The following is a 17,339-nucleotide window of genomic DNA, read 5'->3' as shown; positions in this document are numbered from 1 at the left end:
TTCTTTCTTTCTTTCTTTCTTTCTTTCTTTCTTTCTTTCTTTCTTTCTTTCTTTCTTTCTTTCTTTCTTTCTTTCTTTGTATTCAAACACGAAACAAAACTTTTGACTTTAATTACTTTTAATTGAAATGATTATCAATAAATCCAACAACAACAAAAACTGTAAAGTGCAATTCTTATTTGTCAAATAAATAAGTTTTAACAAAAATAAAGTTTTTTTCCCCTTACTAAACATTACATTTTTGCATGAACAACCTTGACGGCATGCAGCAAACATTAAAAAATAAAAATGTGTCCATTCCATTAATGGCAACCCCAAAAAGTGCTGTTTTGAATGTATATACAAAACAAGCAAATACTATTTACAGCTCAAATTCACTATACAAAACCATTATGCTTGCTGTCAAGATCATTATCAGGATCATCATCTTTCTTTTTCCCATCAAGAACATAATTTCATAATTTGAGGTTTCACTCACTGAACTTTCTGTTTGACTATCCCTAAAAATCTACATTCTCAATCCTTCTGTTTCATCCCGCATTTTACCTCAGTATTTAATAAAGTCCATAAAGTCTTTGACTCATATTTGTCTTTCTGCTTTTCAGCCTCTTTGGGCCTCCTGGGACATGGATCGCCCCAGGACTCTGGGTGCTTTGGCAAACTCCATGCGCATAGGTTTGACGGGTGGCAGGTCCCTTGTGATCTGTTCCACTGGTCTCTTGTCTGGACAGGCTCCGTCGGGAACACGGGCAGGAGGCAGATCTTCCAGGGTGTGTGGGGCTCCCCGGCTCAGGCGGATGCCCAGTTCAGCAGGCTTGAAGATGGGCAAGGGCAGAGTGTTCCTGTAGGGTAAGAGCTGGTGCTCCCTTACACCTGTGTCCACAGTGCCCACTCTAAGCACACCCGAAGGGCAGGCTTGATTGAGAGGACGGATTTGCCAATAACGGGACAGAGTCTCTCGGCGAGAGTCGTCTGACATCAGCATTGACTGGCTGTAGAGAGAGAAAAATTGAGAATTATGATTGAAAGGGGAGTTTCGACGTGTTTAAAATGATTTGACACCATTTTATCATTGCTTTGGTAGGTTTAATAGATTTTTGTGTTTTTCTACTCATAATGACACTTTCTTACTCAATGTCTAATATCTACTGAATTAATTACTTAGATGTTACATCTTTTTACACCCTAATGAAAAATGATTTTATGTCAAGGTATGACAACATATGTTTTACATCGTTGTAACTCATCAAAATAAGTTAAGCCATTTTATATAAAATGTATAAATGCATCTCATTTTTTAAAATTAGTTTCATTAAGTTGATATTACTTAAACATCCAAGGTGATTATACTTAAAAATTGAAGGTAGCAACTTTTTTTTTTTACAGTGCTCTTTAAAAGCAAGGCTTTATTCAGGTATATTGTTTGAGTAATGTAAAAGAGAATTACAAAACAAAAATCAACTAAGTAGAAATTACTCAACAAACGTGAACTGGTTACAGTTACTTATTTTCTTTGTTAATTGCTTATTATTTACTTAAGTAGATGTTACTTAATTCTGTATGTGAAATTTATATATCATTGATTTTGTCTATGGGTGGTACCCGTTCAAAAGGTACACCTTTGTACCTAAAGACTGCATAGGCTAGTACCTTAAAGGTTCATACTAGTACCAAAAATGTGCATAGTAGTAGCCGATCTAAATTGTACATATTAGAACCTCTTTAAGGGTACTGTCCCAATCTTTTCCTGAGACTGAAAGGTTATATTTACCCCTATATTAGTAAAATAGTATATTAGTGAAAGGGCTCCCACATGATACTTTATACCTTTTTTTTACTGAAAGTGTTGAAGAAAAAAAACATCTTGCTGCAGATATGAATATTCACTCACCGATCCTCAGGCTGTGTCTTCATATTGATGCTGCGCCAATCAGCAGTGTATCTCTCTTTCCTAGTTGGATTGTCCTCCTTCACACTGCAGCAGAGCTCGGCTCCAACCACGCAGCCTCCTTTCTTCTCCAGGACTGTGCACACCGGCATTTTCAGCTTCTGTTTGAACGCGGCTTGAAAACTTCCGTTATAGTCAATGATCTAGTGCTGCAGTGAGATAGTTTAGTCAGTACTGCTTTGAAGATTTTGAAGTTTTCTTTTTTCTTGTCTTGGTTGAGTTTGAGGGAGGTCTGGACTCTCTGTCCCTTGAGCTGCCTGGTCGTCTGTCTTCTGGAGCGTGTGTTAGACTTTTATACAGCTCTGCTGCTATTTCCGTCTGATGGAATCACTCTGCACTTTGTCTACACGGACACCTGACACTCACACACCCACATATCCAAACATTCACACACACAGTACAGCACAGGAAGACCTGAAGACCGAAGAAATCCCCAGCAACTCACATTTCGATGACACATCTATCTATCTATCTATCTATCTATCTATCTATCTATCTATCTATCTATCTATCTATCTATCTATCTATCTATCTATCTATCTATCTATCTATCTATCTATCTATCTATCTATCTATCTATCTATCTATATGCTGTTAAGTCAAAGTCCCTTTGTAAGAACTGTATCAAATTGGACTTATCTGATATAAATATTTCTAGTTATTATCCGAATGGATTCTGTTGCTGATGCTCAAATGCTTGATCACATTGTATCAGACTGACAGTTGATCCTCCGTGATCCTATTAACAGACATGGAAAGTCTCTCAATGGAAACTAAACAGTGTTCGGCTCTGGAGCCAGACAGGATATTAAACATGTGGCAGCAACTGTTCTTTACTGGTAATCTTCTTTTGCACACACAATCTTTTTAAAAGGCATTTTTAAATGTGTATTATCTCCGGGGGGAAAAAGAGAGACTAATGTGCGCTGCTATATATATTTTTATTTTAGGAGATAAAACCTAGCATGGACGGAAAGTTGTGGATAAACTACCACTGGTTATAGAACAATATTTAAAAATCTTTAATTTACTTTTTTCAAACATATGAAGCGTGGTCATAGCATGTGTCCATTGAGTGCTGGCGCCATCGTCTATTCAGTCATCAGATGGATATAGTGCTCTGTGGATAGAGGTTGTGACAGTTGTATTCTCAGGTTACACACACATTCTGTCCCCTATCCGTCATTGACTCTCAGTGATGCACTGGGTGATTGCAGGAACTGATCTCACTTCTATGATGTCCCTCCCCTGCAATGTGGCCACTCAGCACACTATGGTATGGAAATGTCATGCCAGTCATGAAGACTTACACAAGCATGAGAACCAGGAAATGTCACATCAGTCCACGAACGAAGCTGCTCCTGTTTATGATAATATACACACTACATCTGTTTCCTGTCATGCATGTTTATACAGTGGCCACACAAAGTAATAGGCAAGACTTCAATATGTATAAAAGCCATTGCATTACACTGCAATGATCAAAGTGAAATTTATTTTAAAGCCCTATCCTTTTTTTTGACACATGAAATTCAAAATACAGAAGTATTCAAAAGAACGAGCAACTATGTCCATCAGTCAATGTCTTTTATTGTCATCTATATCAGACGTTTTACCAGACAAGCAACATACAAGACAGGACAAAATACACCGAGCCATATTAACCTATGATTCAGTTAATGGATAGTCACCACATCAAAAGAATTTATACTATTTTGTTTCCCAGCTCCATAACTGCACATATACATTTTATTATAACACATCTGATACATCACCTATATAACTGATTGTATTGTAGCGTTCCTTTTTAAGATTTTCAACAAAATAAAACGTTTGCTGATTTAGAAAACAATGTCACTAGAGAAAGGATAAACATTATTCTATGACACCTTTCAATGCAAAATACACAATATTATTTTTGAGATATTTGGTAATAAATTTATAAAGATATGTTTGTGTACTTGATTATATTACATCTTTGTCATTAAATAAAAATATGCTGGTTTTATATATTCAGGTACATAATTATTAAACCTTTTTCAGAACTTAATAAAAATGTAACAAATATTTATCAGTAATGCATAACCCAGCTGCTGCTCTAGTGTATGAGTTATTACAGTAACTGTGATAAAAATAAATACAATTGTAAAAAAAGATGTCCAGCTAACACTATTCTAATGGTGCTACAAAGGAACTTATTCGCTTACATAATGATGAATAATATTTTCATTAGTGTCAGACCATTATAATGACATGGACATTTGCCCTAAAGATTTATACTCGTCTATCAATCTGTTCTTCCTATAGCATAACTATGAGGTATTGGCTGGATTTGTCTGTTGTTAGTCATTAGCACTAATTTGTCATTTTTCATGCTTAGGGGAGCCCTGCATTCTTTTTGTTCACATTTTATTTTATTTTATATATATATATAAATAATTTCACTGCTTTAAATGGTAGTCTGGACATTTTCCCTCTCAACATTTTTTCAAAGTCTTATGAATTTTAGTACTAAACCCCCATTTATGTTTACATTCGTGATTAAAAGACATTAATAACGTCAAAAGTCATCATGTCTAGATCACTGTCATAAAAATGTAAACGTGTATCATGTTGATAATGACATGCACATTGGCCCTAAAACATACTCTTAACAATTTTTAAATCACACTTTAAAATGCATAAATGGACCCCGGTGGGATTTGTAGTAATATTTTCACCAGAAGTTTACACAGGTAGCAGTTACCACAGGTGTTCAGCAGAGGTTCGGCCAATTTTAAAGGGGAAACCCAGAACGTTTAATTGGCAATTCGCATTTGAAATGACGTTCGAGTTCGAAAGTTTCACTCCCGTTGATTTCGCATCCGATTCAAGTTGGTCACGCTCACGCTAATGCGCCTTGTTACCCAAAAAGAAAGCTGCTAGTTTTAAAAAGTGGCTCCTGTTCATACATCGCTACACTGTTGACAGTATTCACTGGACTTTTTTTACCCGCGAAATGTGACTGGCCGACAACTTAAAGTAGCCTATACATAGCCTTGGTACCACCCCTCCCCTTTCCAGTGCTGCACTAGTTGTTTTTCTTCTAGTGTTGTGACAAATTTGGTCCCCCCAAATCAGGTCTCCATTAGGACCCAGAGCGATCCCATTGGTTCAAATTGCTAACAGGTTCTCTTTAACACATGATTACAATTCCTACAAAATCATGTTATGATAAATGCTGTTTCAACTGCGTTATAATAACAATTTATATCTCTATTAGTTAGCTTATATACTAGCATAGCATACAGATAAGCGATTAGCCTGAAAGCGTAGTTTATACGCACATATTGGCAAATTAATGATGTTCAATTATTCACTTAATAGGCTATTATTATTACTATTATCAAATGTAAGAAATTACGTTAAATAGTTTTTATTATAAACAAATTTGTTTTCGTTCGCATTATTTAGCAAGGTATGCGTATTTTAAATTAATATCATTCTTATATACTATTAACTGATTAATTATTAACCGACTAATTATTAAATGACAGTTTGGGAGGGAGGGCCCTATTTGTCATGACACTAGTTTGTATTTCCTCAGCATGAAGGTAAGATTGTTTTAAAATCTTAAAAATCTATTTCTTATGACATCGCTTCAAACATTACAATGCTCATAACTTTTGTTGACTCTAATTACTCTTCAACAGCGATGCCACAACACAAAATTCTAAAGATGGCTGTTCACTTTTTCTAGTTCATAAGGTCTATATAGTTTTAGAATTGAAAAGCTTTCTTTAAAATATAGTTTTTCTTTCAAATAAATGCCACTTGGTTTGGTATTTCATGCAATGTGACAGCCATATATTTAAATGTTGATTAAGTGTCCAAATACTGTTAAGGGCCACTGTACATATGGACAGATAAAGACCTTAAATAATATAATCACAGCTGTACAACTATTTTAAAAACCTTGCAGTTTGTCAGCTCACTCTTTTACTTTAACTCTCTGTATTACATCACATACCATGTTTTTTCTCTTAACATTTTTTTTGTGAACAATGGAGAGAATGATTTATTTCTTAACCTGATATTGTAAAAAGAAAAAGATCATTTAAGACCCTTGGACATTGACAAAATGGCAGCAGAGAGCTATCAATGGAGAATGTGTTCTAGTGACAGGTTAAAGGGATAGTTCACCCAAAAATGAAATTCTGTCATCATGTAGTCATCCTCATGTTCTTTCTTCTGCTGAACACAAAATAAGAGATTTGGAAAAATGTCTGCAACCAAGCAGATACCATAGTAGAGAATTTTTTTTTGTAGTCAATGGTTGCTCTATCAGCTTTGTTACAAACATATTTTTAAAGATCTTATTTTATGTTCAGCAGAACAAATAAACTCATACAGGTTTGGGACAACATGAGGGTAAGTAAATGATGACAGAATATTCATTTTTGGGTGAACTATCCCTTTAAGGGCTAGTGTAATGTTTTATTTAATCGTCTACTATACTGTGGTCTTTAGAAACATTTAGTTTGGTGAGATTTTGTGTGACCAATATATACTTCACTGTAAAAAGAAAAAAAAGCTGCTGCCTTAAATTTTTAAGTACAATCAACTTGGATGTTTAAGTCATTTCAACTTAAATGAAACTACCTAACTCATATACATTTTTTTTTAAAAAAATTGCTTAACTTATTTTGACGAGTTGAAGCAATTTTGATTGTTATGGCATGCTTTTACATTGCTTACATTTTTTTTCTATTTTAAGTTATACAAGATTACATTTTTTTAAAGTCAGTTTAATGTAATTTAATTCAAGTTGATTGTACTTGTTTTCATTTTTTTGTTTTACAGTGTAGTTAGTTTATTTGCCTATTACACTGTAAAAATGTTTGTTGGTTTAACCTACTTCAAAGTAAGTAAACTGGTTGCCTTAAAATTTTAAGTTTATTGAAAAAAAAAAGAAGTTACATATTGATACAATGAAGGAAATTGGTTTAATAAATAGAAACCCCAAAATATTATTGTATCTAAACCACATACATTTTTTATAAATCATGAAAATAGAACAATTTGGCATGCTTCACTGCGTCATTATAAATAAAACACACTATATATACCCAATATCTTTACAAAAACGTTTTTTTTATTTATTATTATTTACGAAAACATATTTTTTGAATAACGGTTGTCAATTCTCAAAAGATTTCATTGTATTAACTTGATTTAATTTAAATGATCTCAAAATTGTAAGGCAACCAGGTAACTTATTTTTTTAAAATTGTTTACAGTGTATAGACAAATTTCCATTAGTTTAGTTTAGAAGTGAAGTTCTGTATTCTGTAATAGACACTTTATAGGGTTTGCTCAGGATGGACACATTTGCTGACCAGTCATTTATCCCCAAACCCATAACCCCAAGATTGAAGGCAAAAATTTCTGGTGGCACAAAAAAAAACAACATTTTGAGATCTTGTGCCACAGTCCCCAATCTGCAAAATATATTTTATAGACTGAATGAAATACCCAGACCCACTATAAATTCCACAAGGGGTTATTATAGCACCAAACAAACCCCTGAAGCCGTGGTCCCCATATTCTAACCCAAGTGCCCAAAGTTCATGTTTGTCCTATTTTGTTTACCCCATGTAACCGACCCCATCAGCCTAGCTTGTTAAGGCTGTAGTGTACATCCTTATACTTGACCTTAGTAGTCTTGGTTCTGGTATCCACCAGAGCCGTCATAATTAGCCTCCATGTCTTCGGTGTATCCAGTGTACTCCGTGCCTGCAGTGGGCGCTCCAGCGGGATCCTGGCTGGGATCAGTGTAGTCCTGAGAGAAGAGAGATGAGCTTGCGCCTAATTTGTACTTCTGGAATCCAAGGAAAGCTTGACCAGCCTTTAGGAAAATGAATATGCCGGAAGGAGAGGTTGAGAGGGTGGGATCAGAGGGATTAGCAATGGAAATTATAGGATTATAGCGGCAGGAAAGGAGGTTTTGATGGTGAATAGTGAATGAAAAGACATCAGTTAGGGAAGCCAAGCAAGGTTTCATTGAAAGGAGTTAATGATAATGACAAGATGGGACAGAGAGGGAGAAGGAAGGGGGGAAAAGACAAAGAAAAGCAACATTAGTTTGATTACGATACAAGATTAAAAGATGGTTAGTAAGCTTTAAACTATAAGTTTAGGAAATGCTCAAGTGAGTGGATAACACACATAGACAACCCAAATTGAAAACAAAATGTAAAACCAGAAATGTAGTCAAACTTAATACAGTTTAATCTGTCAGTTTAATCACAACATATGTCAGTATAAGATTATAAGATCTATCACAAAGGATAAATATACAGCATATATCTTAAGCAACAACAGCAGCTCAATTGTAAACAAAAATATGAAATGCCATGACAACAAAGAATGCAAATGATAGGGAAATAGTGTATGTCACACAATGTATCAGGACATAGTATCTTGTACATTATGGTACAAAACAATTATGTAAAGCTCAGCTGAATGTTTCATGTGCAACTGCTGCCCCCTAGTCAATTAAAAGTGTAAAAAAAAAAAAAAAAAACCTAAAACAATACAATATTCATTTTCTGAAGAAAATATTGATTTCCAGCACTTAAAGTTTGGGGTGTGTAAGATTTGTCACCAAGGTGTGAAGTGCTCACCAAGGCTGCAATTATTTACTTACTTATTTACTTACTTTAACCTTAAGAGATAATCAGAATATAATGACAAGGTACCATTAGTATAAAACATGAAGAAAAATGATGTTATGATTTTATAACTTCAGCATTTCAGGCAGATACGTGTTTATATATTTTAAAGCTCTTCCAAGTTCATATATGGAGGTTGATATGGCACTTGATGTGGCTCTTGATATCAACAAATCAAAACAGATAACATACAGTATATCTTCAGTGGTATTCATTGGTCACTGCAGGATTTGAAGGGTGCTTTTGTAGTTGATGTCTATGGCATAGTAAACAATTAAGTATGTGTTGTGGTAAATGTTAGACAAATGGAGGTGGTGTATGAGGGGTGAAAAGTTTGTTGTATTCCTCTTCAAATGAGACTTTCTTTAGGCGCTCCAGGGCCAGCAGTGTAAGAACACCCTAGAGAAAAACAGATTGGCCAGAGCCAGCGATCAACAAAAGAATGACTGGAAAAACATTTCAACAACACCGGGTTAATGGACGCATCTGGGGGTTTCTGTAAGAGAATTACTTAGAGAGATTAGGGGTTAGAAGGATATAAACAAACAGTAAAAGCAAAGATTACTGGGGTAAATAATTATCTGGAAAAGTACAGAAAGTAGATTAGAGAATGAATTTCACAGGTCATCCATTGAGAAGAAAGACATGCATGGAATCTAACAAATTTTCAGCTGAAGGAGACAATATCCTGAAAATCATATGAACAGAACTTTAACAGACAAAAATATATCATATTTAAAGGGATAGATACTTTCACAGAAGGAAAAAAAATACTATGGAAGTCAATGGTGACAACTTTAGGGTGAGTAAAGGTTGACAGAATTTTCCTTTTAAAGTGAACTGTCCCTTTAATGTAAAAATTGTCTTGGGATATTTAGATGGAAAGAGATTGCATTTACAGTTGATGCATTTGAAAAGTCCCATCAATTAAAGAAGCTTAATGTGATCACTTTAAAACAAATATTAATACATTTGAACATACATTTTTTGGTTTTGGTGTGTCACAGTGTTGTTATTGTTAACTAAAACTATTAAAAATGATTTTCGGTGATTGAAATAAAGTTTAAAATAAATAAATAATATATATATAAATATAAATAAATATTTGATGAAAAAACTTGAACTTAAAAACTACTTCAGTGCTACAATTACTGACACTAAAACTGAAATATAAAATTAATGAAAAACAAAACAAAAACATACTTAAGTAATAAAAATGAGAAAATTAAAACATTTAAAAAATAAATAAATACTACAAAATAAGCACAAACAAAAAAGTTGGGGCACTGTACAAATTGTGAATAAAAACAGAATGCAGCTATGTGGAAGTATCAAATTTCAATATTTCATACAGAATACAACATAGATGACATATCAAATGTTTAAAATTAAAAATATAAAATTTTAAGGGAATAATAAGTTGTTTGTTTTTAAATTTCATGGCAACAATAATATATCTCAAAAAAGTAGAGACAAGGCCATGTTTACCACTGTGTGGCATCCCCTCTTCTTTTTATAACAGTCTGCATATGGGGACAAGTTGCTCAAGTTTAGGAATAGGAATGTTGTCCCAATCTTGTCTAAGACAGGCTTTTAGTTGTTTAACTGTCTTAGGTCTTCTTTGTCGCATCTTCCTCTTTATGATGCACCAGATGTTTTCTATGGGTGAAAGATCTGGACTGCAGGCTGGCCATTTCAGTACCCGGATCCTTCTTCTACACAGCCATGATGTTGTAATAAATGCAGCAAGTGTTCTGGCATTGTCATGTTGGAAAATGCAAGGTCTTCCCTGAAAGAGACGACGTCTGGATGGAAGCATATGTTGTTCTAGAACTTGGATATACTTTTCAGCATTGATGGTACCTTTCCAGATGTGTAAGCTGCCCATGCCACACACACTCACGCAACCTCATACCATCAGAGATGCAGGCGTCTGAACTGAGCGCTGATAACAACTTGGGTTGTCCTTGTCCTCTTTAGTCCGGATGACATGACGTCCCAGTTTTCGAAAAAGAACTTCAAATTTGGATTCGTCTGACTACAGAACAGTTTTCCACTTTGCCTCAGTACATTTTAAACGAGCCTTGGCCCAGAGAAAATGCCTGCGCTTCTGGATCATGTTTAGATATGGTTTCTTTTTTGACCTATAGAGTTTTAACCAGCAATGTCGAATTGCACGGTGGAAGTATTCCTGGAAGTATTTCTGGAAGTATTCCTGAGCTCATGTTGTGATTTCCATTACAGTAGCATTCCTGAATGTACCCTTATGCACATAGATTGTTTCAGATTGTCTTAATCTTTGGATATTATGCACTGTAGAGGATGATAACTTCAAACTCTTTGCAATTTTTCTATGAGAAACCCGCTGCAGTACCCGCTGGAGAATTGGTGATCCTGTGCCCATCTTAACTTCTGAGAAACACTGCCACTCATGTTGCCAATGTTGACCTAATATGTTGTAAATTGGTCCTCCAGCTGTTCCTTATACAGGGAGTGCAGAATTATTAGGCAAGTTGTATTTTTGAGGATTAATTTTATTATTGAACAACAACCATGTTCTCAATGAACACAAAAAACTCATTAATATCAAAGCTGAATATTTTTGGAAGTTTTAGTTTTTAGTTTTAGCTATTTTAGGGGGATATCTGTGTGTGCAGGTGACTATTACTGTCCATAATTATCAGGCAACTTAACAAAAAACAAATTTATACCCATTTCAATTATTTATTTTTACCAGTGAAACCAATATAACATCTCAACATTCACAAATATACATTTCTGACATTCAAAAACCAAACAAAAACAAATCAGTGACCAATATAGCCACCTTTCTTTGCAAGGACCCTCAAAAGCCTGCCATCCATGGATTCTGTCAGTGTTTTGATCTGTTCACCATCAACATTGCGTGCAGCAGCAACCACAGCCTTCCCTTGTAAATCCCACATTTGATGATGGACCACAGGTTCTCAATGGGGTTCAGATCAGGTGAACAAGGAGGCCATATCATTAGATTTTCTTCTTTTATACCCTTTCTTGCCAGCCACGCTGTGGAGTACTTGGACGCGTGTGATGGAGCATTGTGCTGCATGAAAATCATGTTTTTCTTGAAGGATGCAGACTTCTTCCTGTACGACTGCTTGAAGAAGGTGTCTACCAGAAACTGGCAGTAGGACTGGGAGTTGAGCTTGACTCCATCCTCAACCCGAAAAGGCCCCACAAGCTCATCTTTGATGATACCAGCCCAAACCAGTACTCCACCTCCACCTTGCTGGCGTCTGAGTCGGACTGGAGCTCTCTGCCCTTTACCAATCCAGCCACGGGCCCATCCATCTGGCCCATCAAGACTCACTCTCATTTCATCAGTCCATAAAACCTTAGAAAAGTCTTGAGATATTTCTTGGCCCAGTCTTGACGTTTCAGCTTGTGTGTCTTGTTCAGTGGTGGTCGACTTTCTGCCTTTCTTACCTTGGCCATGTCTCTGAGTATTGCACACCTTGTGCTTTTGGGCACTCCAATGATGTTGCAGCTCTGGAATATGGCCAAACTGGTGGCAAGTGGCATCTTGGCAGCTGCACGCTTGACTTTTCTCAGTTCACGGGCAGTTATTTTGCGCCTTGGTTTTTCCACACGCTTCTTGCGACCCTGTTGACTATTTTGAATGAAACGCTTGATTGTTTGATGATCACGCTTCAGAAGCTTGGCTATTTTAAGACTGCTGCATCCCTCTGCAATATATCTCACTATTTTTGACTTTTCTGAGCCTGTCAAGTCCTTCTTTTGACCCATTTTGCCAAAGGAAAGGAAGTTGCCTAATAATTATGAACACCTGATATAGGGTGTTGATGTCATTAGACCACACCCCTTCTCATTACAGAGATGCACATCACCTAATATGCTTAATTGGTAGTAGGCTTTCCAGCCTATACAGCTTGGAGTAAGACAACATGCATAACGAGGACTCATTTGCCTAATAATTCTGCACTCCCTTTATGTACATTTAACTTTTCCGACCTCTTATTGGTACCTGTCCCAACTTTTCAAAATGAGCCAATATTTGGCATGACATTTCAAAATGTATCACTTTCAACATTTGTTGTGTTATCTCTATTATATTGTGAATAAAATATTAGTTTATGAGATTTGAAAATTATTGCATTTATTTTTTATTCACAATTTGTACAGTGTCCCAACTTTTTTGGAATCAGTTTTGCAATACAAAAATAACACCGGTGCATTACTGCTGCAATCTGGTCTAATAAAAGATGTTGGGGGAGAGGAAGGGGCCAAGCCATCATTTATATAATACAGTAAAAATGTGACTGAGAAGAAAATTTAGACATTGAATCTCTCAAATCAAATATGATTCAGATAAATTTGATTTTAAAGGAAAGGTTTTCTCTGAATGAAAAATGAAGAAAAAGATTCAGTACAGACCCATGTAAATATGGAGAAGAAGGCGAAGGTGATGGCTGCTCTGGCTGCGTCTCCACCCTCTTTGAGGGGGTTATCCTCTGGTTTAGCCACCTGCCACTGATTGGCCAGGAAACAGAATCCCACAAACCACACGAAAGACCAGAAGGCTGAGAGAACAAAAGGGAATCGTTCAGAATTTCAGATCAATAAAACAGCACAATAAAGGCCTTTGATTGGGATGAAAAATGCAAACAAATTTGAAATGATCTACAAACAAACCTAAAATGGAGTGATAGCATATTGTATTCAAAATCTAAAGGTCTGATCAAAACAGTCAATTTACATTTACAGACATAGATGGCGCTATTGCACCACAAATCCAACATAGCACTGCAGTCTAGAAGCAGTTACATTTTACCAACAGAGGGCAGAGTCTTAAAATAATGCTGCGGTAGAGGAAGTCCGGATCACTGCTGATTCCGAAAGCTAGAGGTAGAAGGCAACAAGATACCTTCATCTGATTGATTTTTGAAGGCAGCATTGATGTATCCTTCGTTGCCTATGATATCCCACAATCCTGTGCTTTTGTTTCTGTGACAGTTGAGCTAAAAAATAAAGATGGCATCTGAAAGTTGCGGTTGGTTATCAGTTTGTGTGTAAATGACTATCCCCCCCCATTTTTAAAGTAATTTCTACCATGAAATTACTATTGTAGTAATTAAATTAGCTTTATCACCAAAGATAACTATTTAGTTGTAGATCCATCAGAAGACTGTCCTATATCAAGTTTTGTGAGGGACCTTTGTGCGCAAACACTTCCTGCTAAGTCATTGCCTGATAGGTTATTGCTTTAGGGATGTAGCCCTAGACTCTAAGGGCCTTATTTTAAAGATCTGAGTGGGATGGTCTGAAGTGCCCTTAGGGTGTGTCCAAATCCACTTTTGCTAGTTTAACGATGGAAAAAAGCGGTCTGCGCTATTTACATGGCGGAATTTGTGAGCGGAAAGACTGAAAGCCTTTAGGTGCCTATTACTAATGCTCCCTTGAAATAACACAAAAAATACTGCTCTATTGACTTTAGACCAGGTTTTTGTTGGTCAAGTTGCCTAAGAATAGCAACGTGCCAACAATGCGCCTGAACACACCATGTTTTCAGACCAGCACGCTCATGGGTGAACAGATAGGCGCAAATGTGTATTTGCTATTTAAATCACGTGGTCCTGGACGTGAAAATGATTAACTGCGTTGGGCTGAAATTAGAAAAAATACTTTTGTCGAGTCGCACCGGGTGTATGATAGGGCTCTAATGGTGCTTTTGAGCAAAGAGGAAATTAGAAACAAATGTATATAGGAAAGATTATTAAAACCTTCTTAGAGCAACATAAATTATATTGTAGAAGTGAGCGAGGCAGGAACCTTACAGTTAATATATCTTATTAGTTATATAAAATATTGATATGCAATACTTGCATTCTATCAGCAGTTTACCTGAAACTCCAATATCAGCTAACACAGCCTTCTTGCGGTCTTTGACGCTGCTTATCTGAGGAAAGTAGACGTCCAGTGCCATAAATGCAGCACAGCAAAGGAAGGCCAGGGATCCCATCCCAACGGCATAGTTACAGGCGTTCTGGTTGCGGTTAAAGATGCAAAATTCCTCTACCTCATTCGGACGGTTCACATAGCCCTCATTAGCTATGCATCCAAAGATCACAATGGAAAAGATCTGAGGAGGAGAATTAAAAGAAATTAAAAGAAAGGGAAAATGTGGACAGCATATGAGAATTTGGACACACTGCATATTCACAATGTTTATACAGCCAACAGTATATCCATAGCACACAATGAAAAATTTAAAGTATAAACTAGATTAGTACACATGGTAGAGAGAAGGTGACATGCAAGGTGTCATTTATTACAAAAAGTGATTCTGAGGAGGAACAAATGACTGGTTTTAGAAATGTTTGTCAGTTTAGTTTTAGCTTAGTTTGTATAGTCAGCATGAAACAAAAGTTTTGATTGTCTTTTCTTCTCTGTTATGATGTACAGCCGATTGAAACGTCTTCTCGAACAAGAAAAAATGTAATGAGACTTGATTGTGTCCATCGTAAACTGGTTGGATCATTATGGTTCAACCATTATTACTGTGATGTCATGTAAGTGATAGGTTGTCCTGCCCTCGTGTCAGTCATCAGAGAAAAGATGTCACTGCTTTAACCCAGAGCTAAACGCAGCGTCAAAAGACCTAGAGTCAGTTAAAGTTGCTGAAATGTTATTTATAGCAGGTAAAACTCCCATCTGCTTATTTATGTCCGCTGTCATGGTGTTTCAGCTTTTCTAGTAAACAAACAATTTATGCCACCAAATGAAATGGTTTCTCGCAGCCAACAACAACTCCTTGCTGAAAACATTGTGTGCAGATGCCATCTATCACCACAAACATACTGATCATACGTACATCTGTTTTTAATCTCACTTTGTTGCTTTCCACTGGGTTTGCTTTCTACAGGGAAGCTAGGCTAGATTTGACACTTGCATAACAATAAGGGCCTATTTAGATTCAGAGAGCCTGTGTTCTCATTTTGGCTCCAGGGAATCTTCAAGAGGAGGCAAGTTTTGGCAAAGGCCAGGGTTTTAACAGCTGGCCTGTTCATCTGTACAATATGTCTGGATGTGTGAGAGTGCGAGAGAGGCACTTCATTACTCCACTCATGCAATTAAGTTGAAATGCTCTTGGCTGCCAGCAAACTTCCCCATAGTGGTTCCCTAATTGTCAACTACAAGCCCATGATTTAACCCGAAGAATCAGCTTTATCATTACACTAATGTCAAGGGGTTTGGCCCAAGCCTGCAGTCTCCCTCTCATTTACTGAAGCTTTCGCGCCTCGATCGCCCCCCGGTGATCAGTCCCAGTATAGCCGCCCCTCTGTGTTTTCTAATGGACGCGAGACAAACTAAACAATAAAATTACACTTCAAATATTTTTTCCCCAAAGTTAGTTTATGTCATTGAAGGCAGTTATCATCACGATGATTTCATTTCAAGTGTTCGTTTTTAAAATAAGTTTAGTTTGAGTTAGTTATTTGATGCTATAAAAACTGGGGGTGTGACGTCATGATTGACAGCTGAGACTGACGGCTTCTCTGAGTGAAGTTGTCACTGAGGCACTAACTGACTTTTTTCGGAATTTTTGGGAGCAGATTGGTGCTTTAGCTTTAATTTCTACATTTCCATAACTTTTTATTTTTACACCAACATAATTAATTGTTCTGCATCTGTGAGAGTGTGGGCGGGCTTTTGATATCGCAGCTGTCCTTCCTCCTCTACTTCCTGCGCTCTACTGCGCAACTCCGGTCCCGAAATCGCTACTGCGCAGACTCGGCCCCCAGATGTCAGCGCCGTGCACCCCCGCCTGAAAGCTTCAAATATGGCAAGCGGAAACGGATGATGTCGAGTCGTCCATATTTTTTTACGGTCTATGGTTTGGCCACATCAAATTAAGTAAACACTAAATCTCGTAAGGTTCAGTGGCTCATTCAAACCTTAATCTGGATCTCATCAAGCACATATAATCAAGATAGCATGATATCTAATGCCAATGTCATCACTGCTGACATAATGGTTAACTTCAGGTACAACTCAGTTTAACTCAGTTTGCCTAATGCATTTTACAGACTGTGATTTCTGCAATCCTGTGATTTCTGGGTACTTCAGCGCTGGGAAGATGAATCTGTATTTAAACTGGGTCATCAATGTAGTAGAAATGTGAAATTATTTTTTAATTTGGTCCTTTCTAGACAGAGAAAAGACAGAAAATGTATTTTTGTCTCATGGGGATGAAAGACTACAATTCCCAGAATGCGTCGCTGCCCTGCTGTGAGGCCACCGCCAAAGCCACCAACTTCATTACTGTGACTGAGTTGTTGAAGACACTATAATTAAAAACTGAACGTGTCTGTTCAATATAATGAGTGAGTCACCGCGCGAGTATCACAGCACTGAGCACTAACTGCAGGAGTGAGATAAATGAGCTGATGAGCTCGTGATGAGAGCTGAGGTAATTGCGACTACACTCGCGGCATACATTCACAACGCAATTTCAGTCTGGCGCGTTTCAGTTCATGCCTTTGCAAGCTTAACTTTCATAGAAAATAATTTCAAAAGTTAAAAGACTTACATTGCTCACCATAGATCTGTTTAAATGAGTGCCTGTAGCTGCGAGCTGAGCTGTGAGTGTGATCTCCCATCCCCCATGCGCAGATTCA

General features: G+C 36.7%; 2 protein-coding genes across 3 annotated transcripts in view; both read right to left on the bottom strand.

Annotated features, from left to right (window-relative positions):
- On the bottom strand, positions 1 to 2,333 carry tcap (titin-cap (telethonin)). Its single transcript, XM_067428862.1, has 2 exons — positions 1,892 to 2,333; positions 1 to 992 (listed from the first exon to the last, which is right to left on the bottom strand). The coding sequence occupies exons 1-2, from the start codon at positions 2,038 to 2,040 to the stop codon at positions 602 to 604; spliced, it is 540 nt and encodes a 179-aa protein (XP_067284963.1). The 5' UTR covers positions 2,041 to 2,333; the 3' UTR covers positions 1 to 601.
- A 4,283-nt stretch (positions 2,334 to 6,616) lies between these two features.
- Positions 6,617 to 17,339, bottom strand: part of syngr1a (synaptogyrin 1a) — a 28,290-nt gene continuing 17,567 nt past the window's right edge. The window contains exons 2-4 of one of the 2 annotated variants that reach the window (XM_067412759.1): positions 14,563 to 14,800; positions 13,096 to 13,241; positions 6,617 to 7,835 (exon numbers count right to left, since the gene is read on the bottom strand). In XM_067412759.1, the coding sequence (XP_067268860.1) occupies positions 7,644 to 7,835; positions 13,096 to 13,241; positions 14,563 to 14,800 (576 nt within the window). In that variant the 3' untranslated portion in view covers positions 6,617 to 7,643. The other variant, XM_067412769.1, reaches the window with a different exon arrangement.

The sequence above is a fragment of the Pseudorasbora parva genome, chromosome 2 (genome assembly GCF_024679245.1).
Source record: "Pseudorasbora parva isolate DD20220531a chromosome 2, ASM2467924v1, whole genome shotgun sequence".
NCBI lineage: Eukaryota > Metazoa > Chordata > Actinopteri > Cypriniformes > Gobionidae > Pseudorasbora > Pseudorasbora parva.
The sequence above is the reverse complement of the archived record's forward strand: the minus strand, read 5'-3'. Positions and strand labels throughout refer to the sequence as shown.